Raw genomic sequence first — 12,864 nt, 5'->3', positions numbered from 1 at the left:
GCTGTCCTTTGCCCACGGTCCCTGCAGGGGACTTCTTTCTCTTTGACATCCTTTGTCACCTGGTCCACCCCCTGTGATATTGCCCCTCGACCTGTTAGAGTCTCCACTTCTGGCAGTAGCGAGATGACTTGTCACAGTTTCCGTTCTGATTTTATGACCCTGGGAGGGATGGGAGGGGTCTGTGAGGTCATCCTGTCCATCCTCAGCACAGGTAGGACGGTTCCCCAAGGGTGCAGTCACGTGTTCGGTCCGGGTCTCGTTTCAAATGACTCAAGTGATGAGGCCCCGGGACCTCCCTTGCGAAGCTCTTCTGCAGCCTAATAACTCTCACTGTGAGAATTTTTTTTTTTTTTGGTATGTGTCTAATATTCGGAGTCTGACACAATAAGGTTATAAAGAGCTAAGTCTGTTTAAGGTAGCTCTTCACCGTAATAGTCACTTTTGTTGTCAATGTTCATCCCGCACAGGAGTTAAGTGCAAGTTACAAGGAGACCAAGGGACTGTTTATCCTAAAATGTAACAATAGCCCCCAAAACGAGAATTAATGCTGAAAAGCTCCTCTACTTACCGGTAATAACTGTCCTATGTATAATATTTCACATAGCGATTTTTTTTTTTTTTTGCTTATACAAAAGCAGAGAAGCCTCTACCATCGAGTGCTTAGCACAAAATTCACAGCTTCCCTCCCCGAAACTGCTCTGACAGTCGCTCCCATTCTGCTGGCCGGGGAATGAGGCCTCGGCCTGTGTCTTTCTCCTGCGTGGGGTCTGTCTGTAATCTTAATCACCGTTGAGAGCCTGGTGGGAGGTTACTTTTTGCTGGGAGAAAAGATCTCAGGGTGGGGTTGAGCGTGGGGAAGAAAGAATGAAAGGGAGAGAGAGAAGGACACCAAAGGAGGAAGAAGAAGAAAAGAAGAAATAGAAATTGGGAATTAGAAACAGAAATGTAAATAAAAAAGAAGGGAAGAGGTGGGGGAGAGAAATAAAGGGAATGAGACAAAGAAAGAAAGGAAAAGAAAGTGAAAATAAATTTGGGGAATAGACTGGGAGTAGACATGGATACTGTCCGTGCCCAGTGTCCCCTTCAAGCGGCACCTTTCGGACCCTTCCTGTGCTGTAAGAACCCAGTTCCCAAAGTGTGGTTTCCACACCAGCAGCAACATCACCTGGGAATTTGTTAGAAATGCACATCCTCTGGCCACACCTCAGACATCATGAATCAGCAAAACAGGGGAGGGGGCCAGCCACCTGCCTTTTCACAAGCCCTCCAAGTTTAAGAACCACTGCTCTAGGACATTCTTCTCGGACTCAGGCTGTTTGTAGGGGTGGCTTGGCAGTTAGAAGGCGTTTGTATTTGCAGGGGACTCCAGCCGTCATCCACGTGCCGTCTCAGCCTGTAACAGAAGCAGAGGTCGCTGCACAGAAACCGTTATCTCTTCCGCTCTGAAATTCACCCAGGAAGGCAGCATCCCCTTTCCCTGGACCACACGCGATGCCCCACGGTAACAGACAGATTCCATATCCCAGCAGCCAAGGCCTGAGCCATGCAAGTTTGGCAAAACGTAAAAGGTTGTGTGTGGAATGACCACCCAGATCAGCGCTGTTTCATTTCCATCCCCTCACGCACTTTTCTTGTCTTTGCTTCCCACATGCTAGTATATCCGAGTCGCGTTAAGTAGATAATGGACATACAAACCTAACATGTTCTTGACGTTCCCGTGGCATACTTAGAATGTAAAATGCAAGTCCTCGTATCAAATCATATGTCTTAGGCGAAAGGGTTGTATTCCTCGAAAGGGGAAAATTGAACATGTAAACGTCCTCCCTCACTTTCCACGTGAGCTCTGGTTGTTTCAGGATCGTGCTCCTACACGCTGATAAATATTTATCATGGTTAAATGAACAATCATTTGGAGACAGATCCCATTTTATTGAGGCAGCTTCTCGGGGCGTCCTAATTGTGACTCTGCCTCGCCGTTTTATGTTTCATTGGAATACGCAGGGATACACTTTATGAGGTTGGGTAATGAAGAGAGAGAGAGACCCCAATAAACATATTTGCTAAGAGTAATGGCTATCTATAGCTCAGCCACCCTCTCTGGGCACAGCCTCCATTACACAATCCAAGGCAAGCAGTTCGTAGCTCAATTAGACCTAACTTGCTTCAGTTTTAGGCATTATGTTATCCTAAATTAATACCGTATTTCATATCTGCAGGTCTGACTATTAACCGGATTTTGGAACCTTCAGGGTTTATTATTTAGCGTCCCTGAAGCTCCCAAGTAGGCATTTTAAAGTTCCTGTGTTGGAACAGATTAAAAATTAGCTAGAAAGGCATGTTAAACAGTCCACTCCCTTTTCTTTGCTAATCCTGCTAGCAGAAGTGAAAAAGAGCATGCATGTGAGGTCAGAGCACGCACGTGAGGTCAGAGCATGCACGTGAGGTCAGAGCATGCATGTGAGGTCAGAGCACGCATGTGAGGTCAGAGCACGCATATGAGGTCAGATGTGGTCTGGCGCACGTGCTGGCTTGGTGCTGTTGCTGAAATAGGGCTTACTTAACCTAGAAAATAATGTCTGAAACCTCTGTAGCATGTCACGGGGCCAAAATCCAAGCACACCAACCAGGAATGGTTATTTTTTCTTCTTCGTGCTTTAAAGTTTTCTACAATAGGAGTGCATTTTGAATGTAAAGTGAAAAAGAAAAAAAAAAAGTAAGGCCTCACTACAGATAAACGTGACAAGACATGAAAATATTTTGGAAGTAATTTAACCCCTGGAAAGCGTCTCTGTGCTTCTTGCTGTGTTAGCTTCATCTTTAGTTGTTAATCAGAAATGGGAAACTTACCTGGAAACCTTAATTTCTGAAGCCTATTCGTGATGAGTCAGTGTATCCGTTGCTCGTTTTCTTTTTTAGCAGAGATTCTGACAAATCTGTCTTTTCCAGGTCCCCGTGCACTGACGCATTTCACTTCTATTTCTCCTACATATTTAGAGCACAGAAGATTCTGCCCTCGTTAGATGAACTTTAAAACCTGCCCCCTGTGTCCTCGGCGAGGCCAGCTGCCCTCCCTGCTCATGCCAGTCACAGGGCTTACTCCTGGGCCAGTGTTCCTCACCCGGGGACAGTTTCCCCCAGAGGAGGCTGGCAGTGTTGGGAGGCACTTTTTGGTTGTCGGGACTTGGGGAAGTGGTGGGAGATGGGGAGTGCATCTCCTGGGGAGAGACCAGAGAGGCTGCTTGGCATCCCACAACGTGAGGGGCAGCCCCGCACAGCAGAGAATTATCCAGTCCCCAAATCTCAATAATGTCCCTGTTGAGAAACCCTCCTCTAGCTACACCTAACCGTGGGACGGTCACCAGCCAGTACTCGGCAGGTGCTCTGTCATCCGCTTGCCTTGAACTTCCCTTTGCTACTTCCTGCTCATGCTTCTCAAGACCACCCCTGACCCCCACCCCAAGCATCATGTCTCTTTAAGAAAGCTTTGCTCAGTCCTCTAGTGTCTTGGGACAAACTCTGCCCTCGCTTCTCCCCTGAACAAAGGCTCTTCTTGACCAAACTTCAGTCACGTTCCTCTGAGCCCACTTCGCGACTAGACCGTGACCTTGGACCCATCCTGGCCGCATCTACATAGCCCGGTCTGAGCAAGAATCCTAAGTCAGTTGAGAGAGAATGCCTCCACCCTTGGTATCTGATCGCCCAGGCCTGCCTTCAGTAAGAATCCTGTTAAGTCAGTTTAGTAAGAATTCCCCTACCCCTGAGGTCTCTTCTTAGTAATTTTTTATCCACCAACTCCACCCTACCTTTCCCTACTCACTCCTTGGCTATAAATCCGCAGCTGTCTTCACTGTATTCGGAGTTGAGTCTGATCTCTCCCACTGTTGCTATGGTCTTGACCCCTACAGCCCTGAATGAAGTCTTCCTTACCATTTTAACAAGTGTCAGAATGATTCTTTCTTCCTAACACCTCACCTACTACATTGCCAACTCTTTGAGGTCAGGACCATGTGTTGTCTAGGGTCAGACATGCACAAGGTGGTTACCTAAGAAATGTTTGCTGAATGAATATCTGAAAGCATTTGGCGGAAAGAGGACACAGACATCAATGCACGCATAGCCTCAAACTCCAAAGGATACACCTGACCCGGTTCTTTGTCTTCTCCCTTCCATCCAGGCATTTTCCAGCCACCGCCTGGATGCATGTATGAATAAACTCTACCATTAAGTCCCTGAATTATTTAAGCGCCACCAGTGGCCACTGATTCTTTATAAACCGTACAGTGGACTGTATTGCATATGCATGCACTTCAAGAGCACCTGTCAGCCTACCCAGGATGGCTTGATGTTTTCTCTCAGGGCCGCATCAATACTCGGGTATTCTCAGATAGCGCAGGTGGCTGAAGCCCTTGTGTTCAGGCTTCTGCAGGTGCTAAAGGTTTGTCAAACCAGGCCTCAATCTATATGTCCAGTGTCGTCTCTAGACCCCCTTTGATAATCCTCGCTGAGCAGACACATTCAATACATCTTCACTAATGGGTTCTGAGTTCATAAAATGTATTAATGACTTCTTTTTCAAAGTAAGAGTGCTTTGAATACAAGTCTTTACTGCTTTAGAAGTTCATAAAAGCAAAAGCACAGTACTTCCCCTGATGTTTGTACAACAGGGGAATAGGCATACACCCAGGGCTTGGAATTCCAGCTGTGCTTCTCTTGTTTGTGATTCCAGAGTTCAGGCTGCCTGGCAGAAGGGACCCCCTGATTCTCAGTCGACTGTCTGATTTTGGTGAATTCCTTTCTTGCAAAAGGCTTACAGTCATCTCATTTGCAAAATAGCTTGATCACATGACAAAGACAGAAAGGAAAACCCAGAATTGGCCTGCTGGGTATTTTAAAAAAACATCTTCTCACTTAATCCTTGCATCAGCCCTGCTGGAGAGAGTTATTGGGAGCTCGCAGTTTGCAGATGAGGAAACCGCTGTGCTAGGCAGAGGGTGTGGTTCAACTCGCACCCTGGACTGACTTCAAAGGCTTTATTACGTGGTCCATTTCTCCACGCTGCTCTCAGTTATAGTGGTGAATGGAAGAGAAGCATCAACTTTTGCCTTCCCAGATTTTTTAAGTGCTTGAAAGATTTTCTTTAAGAGTGAGCAGGACCCTTGGCTTCCTTACCAATTCCTAAAGATGCAGTCCTCCCCAAAGTGCACACAGCGTTTATGGAGATCGGTTTTCATCAATTCTTTGGCTCACAGTGAAGCACAGTAGAGCGATGCCCACTCACTGTAGAGTTGCCGGCACCTGGCTAACATCTGGTCTTGAAGAATGCGGGCCTTTGGGCTCCAAGACATCGAATGAACCCTTACAGGTAACACCTGTAGATTTATAGTTGGTCCTCTGCAACTACAAGGGCCATATGCCCGGATCCTTCACTTTCATGTTTATTCCACTTACAGTTGAGGGCACAGTGGGTCGGGGGACTAAGATTGCTAGTGGTGCCCCGTAAGTATGTTATTTATGATTCCTACAAACCAAGATGACCATCTTAATTTCATGCTCCTTAAATCAGGGTGTGAATATCCCCAGTTTTCCCTGGTGGAGTGTCGGTGCCAGAGGTTATTAGAAGTCACAGGAAATCAAAGCTCGTTTTCTTAAAAAGTCAACTTCTTGGGTGACTAAACCCTATTGTTTAGAGGAAGGCACACCCAGATATTATCTCATAGAATGCCTCTTTTGTCTGTTGTTGCTGTTTTTTTGTTGTTTTTTTTTTTTTTAAATAGAACAGGGCTTCCCTGGTGGCGCAGTGGTTGAAAGTCTGCCTGCCAATGCAGGGGACACGGGTTCGAGCCCTGGTCTGGGAAGATCCCACATGCCGCGGAGTGGCTGGGCCCGTGAGCCACAACTACTGAGCCTGCGCGTCTGGAGCCTGTGCTCTGCAACGAGAGGCCGCCATAGTGCGAGGCCCGCACACCGCGATGAAGAGTGGCCCCCACTCGCCACAACTAGAGAAAGCCCTCGCACAGAAATGAAGACCCAACACAGCCAAAAATTAATTAATTAATTAATTTAAAAAAAAAAGATAGAACACGAGTCTTTAAATACACATGTACTCCCATGGATCTTCTTTGCTACGAGAGAGATGTCCACAGAAGATTTTGAAAGCCCAGCCATATGGACATCATCATATTACTCATTTTTATTTGTATCCAGAGCTCGCCAGCAGCCTTTCGGACCTCTCTCTCCTGAAGGTGCGGCTTGACGCTTGTAAATGTATGTTGCTTTGCTGCAGATGATGTGCATGTTGAAAAGCGATCATTTGCCTCCCTCCTGGGTCCGCAACTCAGATATTCTTTCTGGTTTTGTGGCCTGGGGTTGTTGACACCCACCTCCTGTGTTTTATTGCCATTCTAGAAGTCCAGCCCCCCTCCAGCATACACGCATGTCCCTCTCTATACCATGGGGGGATACTTCTGTACTGCAGTTAATTTTCCCTCTGTTTATCACTTCCAAGTTCCACGGCAAAACTATGCTGCCTGTTCTGTCAGCCACCATACATATATCCCTGTTTTAGTCCCACTTTTGCAGTTTTTTAAATATAAATTTATTTATTAATTTTATTATTCACTTATTTATTTTTGGCTGTGTTGGGTCTTCGTTGCTGCGTGCGGGCTTTCTCTAGTCGCAGCAAGCGTGGGATACTCTTCGTTGCGGTGCGCAGGCCGCTCATTAAGGTGGCTTCTCTTATTGCGGAGCACGATATCTAGGTGTGCGGGCTTCAGCAGTCGTGGCTCACGGGCTCTAGAGTGCAGGCTCAGTAGTTGTGGCACACGGGCTTAGTTGCTCCGTGGTGTGTGGGATCTTCCTGGGCCAGGGCTCGAAGCCGTGTCCCCTGCACTGGTAGGCGGATTCTTAACCACTGCACCACCAGGGAAGCCCTGCAGTTGATTTTTTCTTTCTTTTTTTTTTTTTAACATCCCCATCTGGGTGACACATATATGCTGTAATGTATATGCATCTTGTTTAACATGTACATAGAACCAAACAGTCGTACAGCAGTATTTCAGGAGGCAGGTGCTCCTCTGGGGCAGTGCAGACGATGTTGCCCCCCTGGGGACATCTGGCAGCGTCTGGAGATATCTCTGGTTGTCACAAGAGGTCGGGGCTGGGGAGACATTGCTACTGGCATCTGTAGGTAGAGGACAGGGAGGCTGCTGAGTGTCCCATGATACACAGTGCAGCTTCTCCAGAGGATTAGCCAGCCTGGTGTGTCGGTAGTGCCAGCGGCCAGCAGTGCTGATCTAAGAGATTTAATTCTTCTCTTCGCCGATGCAAATTATTAAAGATGGAAATACCCTCTCTTTCCCGTCTAAAGTTGTGGTGTGAGATATGCAGAGTTAAATCCTGTGATATTAGAACCAGCGAGTGGAGCTGATTGATCTGAGACATGTACTCTTTGCGGCTGGCAGGGAGGCAACCCTACATAAAAACATCAGGACTTACAGACAATTTAGGCTTACTTCACTTAGTATGATAACCTCTAGGCCCATCCATGTTGCTGCAGATGGCATCATTTCATTCTTTTTGATGGCTGCATAATATTCCTTTGGGTATACGCACCACATCTTCTTTATCCATTCTTCTGTCGATGGACATTTAGGTTGCTTCCGTGTCTTGGCTGTTGTGAATAGTGCTGCTGTGAACATTGGGGGTCAGACAGAAAAAGGCAGATATCATATGATGTCGCTCGTATGTGGAATCTGAAAAAAGGATAGAAATGAACTTATTCACAAAACAGAAATAGTGTCACAGATATTGAAAAAAAACTTACGGTTTCCAAAGGGGAAAGGTAGGGAGGGATTAATTAGGATTTGGGGATTAAACTATACCCGCTACTTTATATAGAATAGATAACCAGCAAGGACCTACTGTATAGCACAGGGAACTATACTCAATATCTTGTAATAACCTATAATGGAAAAGAATCTAAAAAAGAATACACACACACATATGTCTATCTGAATCACTTTGCTGTACACCTGAAACCAACACAACATTGTAAATCAACTACGTTTCAATGAAAACTTAAAAAAAATAAAGACAATTTAGAAATGCGAAGGTCATAGGTTAGGTCTGGGGTCCAAGGAATCGCCAAGAGACCTGCGGGGCATGTGTGCCTGTGTGCAGGCTGCGGCCACGTCCTTGAGTGCGTCTGTGAACACTCGGACAGCAAGAGCCTTTCCTCCGTCTCCTCAAACAATACCCTTAGCTTTGTCAAGGGAGCGCCAGCCTTCCCTGGGAAACATTAGACGACACGTCAGTCTGCCTTTCCGTTGTTTTGCTCCTGCGTCCATTTGAAATTCAGTGCAAACCCATAAATCCTACTTTGCTTCTGGTAGCAGCCTGCATGGTGTGTCGATTGAGCATTAGAAAAACAGTAAATCCAGCCCATTTATTCGCATTAACCAGCCAAGGCATCCTGCGTGCCCGTGTAACTACTGGAAATTACTGACATGGCCTTGTGGACCATGAAAAGATGGAAGCATATGGCAGAATTCATATGTGAACAGATTGCTTTTTCGCGTAAGAACGCTTTATTAGAATATCAACCCTCACAGCTTACGGAGGGTCGTCTTCCCGCCTTTGATTTAAGCCCCGAGTCACCCCACCACGCTTTCTTGTCACCGCACGCTGCTGCGGATCTCACACCTCCTCCTGGCTGTTTCTAAATGGCCTACTTAAACCTTGAGGTGGGTCCTTCAGTTTCCCATAAATTAATAACACGTCTATGAATATTTCCCAGCCAATTTTAGAAGCCTCAGTCCGTTCCAATACCAGGAACCGTAAAAACGGGGGACTGATAAAGCAAGCTTCTTCTTTCAAATGCCCTTCCAACACGAAGCAAAATATTATTAATCTGGACTGTCTGCTACTTTCATTTACCATGTTGCTGCTCGTGGGATTACAGGGACAAAGGTTTCATAAATTTCAAATGAAATACGAACATGTGTTGTCAAAATTCTGTTCAGCTATGAAAGCCCTGCTGGTACTGGCTCCACTTGTTACTATTACTCCTACTCCTATTATTATTATTCCAGTATTTATATCCACAGGCATCACATGTCCTGAGTTCTAGGGAACAAAGCTCCCCCTGCCCACTTCTCCCCCCGCCACCCCGTTCCTTTTTCATGCTCTCCTGTGCCTTTTGTGTCTCTTCTTCTTTTTACAAGCAGGAAACAGGAAATCAAAGAGTCAGAGAATGAGTTTTGGTCCGTCCTGCCGTATCTGGCTGCGTGTAGTTGCTTTGATGGCGGGGCACGTGGATGCCCTCGTTTGCGAGCAGGGTCGCTTGTCGTTCACGATAGAGGTAGGTCGCAGGGGCGGGGTTTAGGCGGCTCCATCAGAGAGTGGCACGCAGGTCGCACCTGTGAGGCTGTGGCCTGCTAAGGGGGGGTTCCAGGGCTGGATCAGAGACGGCAGAGCCCAGCTGGAAAGGCAGTCTGTGTGGAGAGCCGCCAAGGTCACAGCTAGAAAGAAAACGGCATATTCCAAATCCAAGGGCCAGTGCTCACGGCTCCAGGGCAAAAATAAAATAAAAGAATCAACTAAAGCCATCTAGTAAGCATTGAGCAGGTGACAGACACTTCAGTGGCCCAGGAGTATGCACCAGATTTACTGTGGGAGGGAGGGCAGCGGTGACTCCCTGACGGGGCTGTACTGAGTCAGACCAGTGGTCCCCAAAGTGGGGTCCCCGGACCCAGCAGCCTTGCGGTCACTTGGAAACTTGTTAAAGATGCAAATTCTTGAACCCCACTGCAGACCCACTGAGTCAGAATTCCCGGGGAGTGGGGCCTGCAATCTGTGGGTTGATGCTGATGGTGGTCAAGTTTGAGACGCTCAGCGGGACAGGCCGGGAACACAGTACACGTTACCTACACAGGGCCCGGGAGTCCGAAATGCGGTGCCACTGCCTGGGGACGCGGGCCTTCGGTCAAGTCGTTTAAACTCTCTGCTCCTGGCGTCTTCCTCCCCAAGGGGGACAGTAGTGCCTGGAGTTCTGACCTCGCAGGGTTTTTCTAGAATGATGCTGGTCACGGTGACCAGCAGGGAAGAACCATGGTACCCTTACTGCGTACCAGGCAGGGTGCTAAGCCCACGTTTCACGCGCTCTCTGTTTTCATCCTGACAGTTGCCCATGAGGTAGGTGCCACTTTTCCCCCTGGCTTACTTTTGAGAAAACCAAGCGGCCGTGTATTTAGCCCAAGGCCATGCTACCTGTAGGTGGGGGTCACTCCAGGGCTTCCTCCTTCTACAGCTCACATTGCCCCCGAATGGCTGCGTTATTTCACCAGATCAAGAGACATAGTGCGCTTGAAAGGGCTTGATGAATTATAAATGCCGTACAAAATAATATAAAGCGGTGTTGACCATTGTCGTCATTGTGTGTGTGTATATACATATATATACACGTACATATATGTACGTGTATATGTATGTGTCTTTTAAAAATTAACTCACATTGGCATCTTTCCTTGGTGTTTCTCCTGTGTGGGATCCTTTGGCCTGGCTCAGCCCCCATTACCAAAGACGTTCACACCCTGCACTGCGTCAGACAACGCAGACGGGGTCTGGATTCGGGCGTTGGTGCCGATCCAGACTTAGGCTTGCTCTGGAATACTTCGACTTCTCTTTCCCACCGACCAGCAGAGGGTAGAAGATTCGAGATCCAGATTATTACTGGGGGTTTCTGAAAGCTTCTAGGGTGGCCTTTGTGAGCAGAAGAGAACGTCCAGAGGTTTACCTCGGTTTTTAAAATGAAAAGTTCTTTTATTCACGTGACAAATTCCAAATCCTAGCTCTTCTCTAGGCTTGTAAATTCAACTTACAATTCTTATTATGTTGCTTGCAAGCCTGACAAATTTCAGCAGTCATTTTGGAGGAGCTGTAGAGTAATATTTCAGCTCATGTGCATTTAGGTACAGACCTTGAGAACGTCAAGCTGCACTTACAAATGTAATATTTTGATTTCCTTTTCAAGTATTTTTACTGACAAACTCCCCAAGAATGTAAGTGATTTGCCTATTTATATAATAAACTTCGATTATGGTGAACCTTAAGCTTACTTAATGTTCTGATACTTTTATAAGTTTAGTGATATTTTTGCCTACAGTCACAGTGCTGTAGTGATTACTATTTATGCATTTAAAATTGAAACTATTAGGCTAACGTACAATTCTAGAGCAGGAGTGAGCAGACTCTTTCTGTAAAGGGCCACATAGTGAATATTTCTGAATTTGCAGCTCAGTTGGTGTCTGTCACAAGAAGTTAAACTTTTATATGAAAGCAGCCCCAGAAAATACATACGTGAGTGGGCCTGGCTATGTTCCAGTAAAACTTTATTTATACAAACAAGTGGTGAGCCAGATTTGGCCCAGGGGCCATAGTTTGCTAACTCTGCTCCCGAAGGCCCAACTCAAATATCACAGGTTCATAAGGTGCCACGTGTGTGAAGCTGTACCAACACAGTAGTGTTACTCTCATTTTGATTATCTCAATATTTTTAGGTTTAATTCTCACATAAAAGCGTGATATTTTTAGGTTAAATTCAAACGCTGGCTGCCTGGGTTTGGAGTTAGTTGCTGTGTGGCCATATGTTGCTGTGTGGCCTTGGGCAAGTAACTTGACCTCTCTGTGCTTATTCTGTTGACCTTTAAAAGGGAATTATGATAGTACTTATCTCATAGAGCGGTTGTGAAGAGGGCATTCATCCTTTTATGTAAGTCTTCCTGTGGTTAAATGATGTCTGTGCACTAAGGAAACATGATGTCATACCAAGCAGTGTGGGGGTTACCTGCCATGTAAATTTAGGTCTGCTTCTCATCATCCTGAGGTTTCTTTACAGCCAGTGAGGCTCCTGGGCGACATGCAAACTCCTTTCTCATGGTCACCAGTGCTTCTAGGACAACCGCCTTTTTATAGGTGCAACAATTATCATTGATTCTGTTTCTTAAAGAGGACAGATCACTTGTTTCCTCTGATTACTGACACCTGCACCCTCCACCAGGTGGCACCTCGCTGAATTGAGGCTTGCATTTCTTCGGGCTCTTCTCTCTAATTATCTTCTGAGCAGCTCTAAATCACCTTTGAACCCAATGGAATTCTGTACCCTGTTCCCCTATGTTCTGTCTCTCCAGACCAGGAAATAATATCGGGGCGTCTCACACGGGGTCATCTGACTTGCAGTCACATCGTCTAAGACAGTGGTTCTTAGCTGAGCACGGCACTCTTCCCTCCTCGCACTTTGGGCGTTTGTATTACAAGGTCACCAGGGCACCGTCTGCCTCAGGGAGGGTAGGTGGCTAGGGAGACAGGATGCTGAGCGTTCTGCCAGGTGTGGCCTTTCCCGCAGGACAGAGAAATGCCCTTCCTCAAGATGCCGGCAACGCCCCCACTGAGAAGCACTGTCCTAGGGTTATCTTTGTGACATGCCCTAGTAGGTGGACCAAGGACACTTACGGAGGTGTGCCCAAGTTCACAGTCAGCGCAGGCTGCACAAAGAAACGAGGTCCAAAGACCAAGGGCACCATGAGCCTGGGGGAGGGGCCGTGCTAGCACTTAGGGTCTCCCTTCTGTCCCACAGGACCGCCTCTTGCTTTGCCACCCTATCGTGCTTCTGTGTAGTATTTCTTGCGGCATTTATGGACCTGCAGTGGGCCTGGCTCCAGTCACCTCAGAGTCATGCTGGCCAAAGCCACCAGAGCCAGGTCTTGGAGAAGCGGCCATTGCTAGCAGGGTGCTTGGCACAGAACGGGGGCTTAATGAATGTTTATTGAATGATTTCCAGCTAATTGAAGAAAGCTGAGAGAGTTCAAC

General features: G+C 46.9%; 1 protein-coding gene across 5 annotated transcripts in view; it reads left to right on the top strand.

Moving 5' to 3' along the window:
* WWOX (WW domain containing oxidoreductase) overlaps positions 1 to 12,864 on the top strand; it is a 973,868-nt gene that overhangs the window by 503,105 nt on the left and 457,899 nt on the right. Inside the window, exon 9 of one of the 5 annotated variants that reach the window (XM_073796722.1) lies at positions 1,360 to 11,065. The exons of the other annotated variants lie outside the window; for them this stretch is intronic. Within the exon in view, the coding sequence (XP_073652823.1) occupies positions 1,360 to 1,446 (87 nt within the window). The 3' untranslated portion in view covers positions 1,447 to 11,065. Of the gene's footprint in view, positions 1 to 1,359; positions 11,066 to 12,864 lie in introns of those variants that run through there. 5 annotated transcript variants of the gene reach the window in all.

Source organism: Tursiops truncatus, chromosome 19, assembly GCF_011762595.2.
Source record: "Tursiops truncatus isolate mTurTru1 chromosome 19, mTurTru1.mat.Y, whole genome shotgun sequence".
NCBI classification, from domain to species: domain Eukaryota; kingdom Metazoa; phylum Chordata; class Mammalia; order Artiodactyla; family Delphinidae; genus Tursiops; species Tursiops truncatus.
This window is presented reverse-complemented; position numbering and strand designations above follow the sequence as displayed.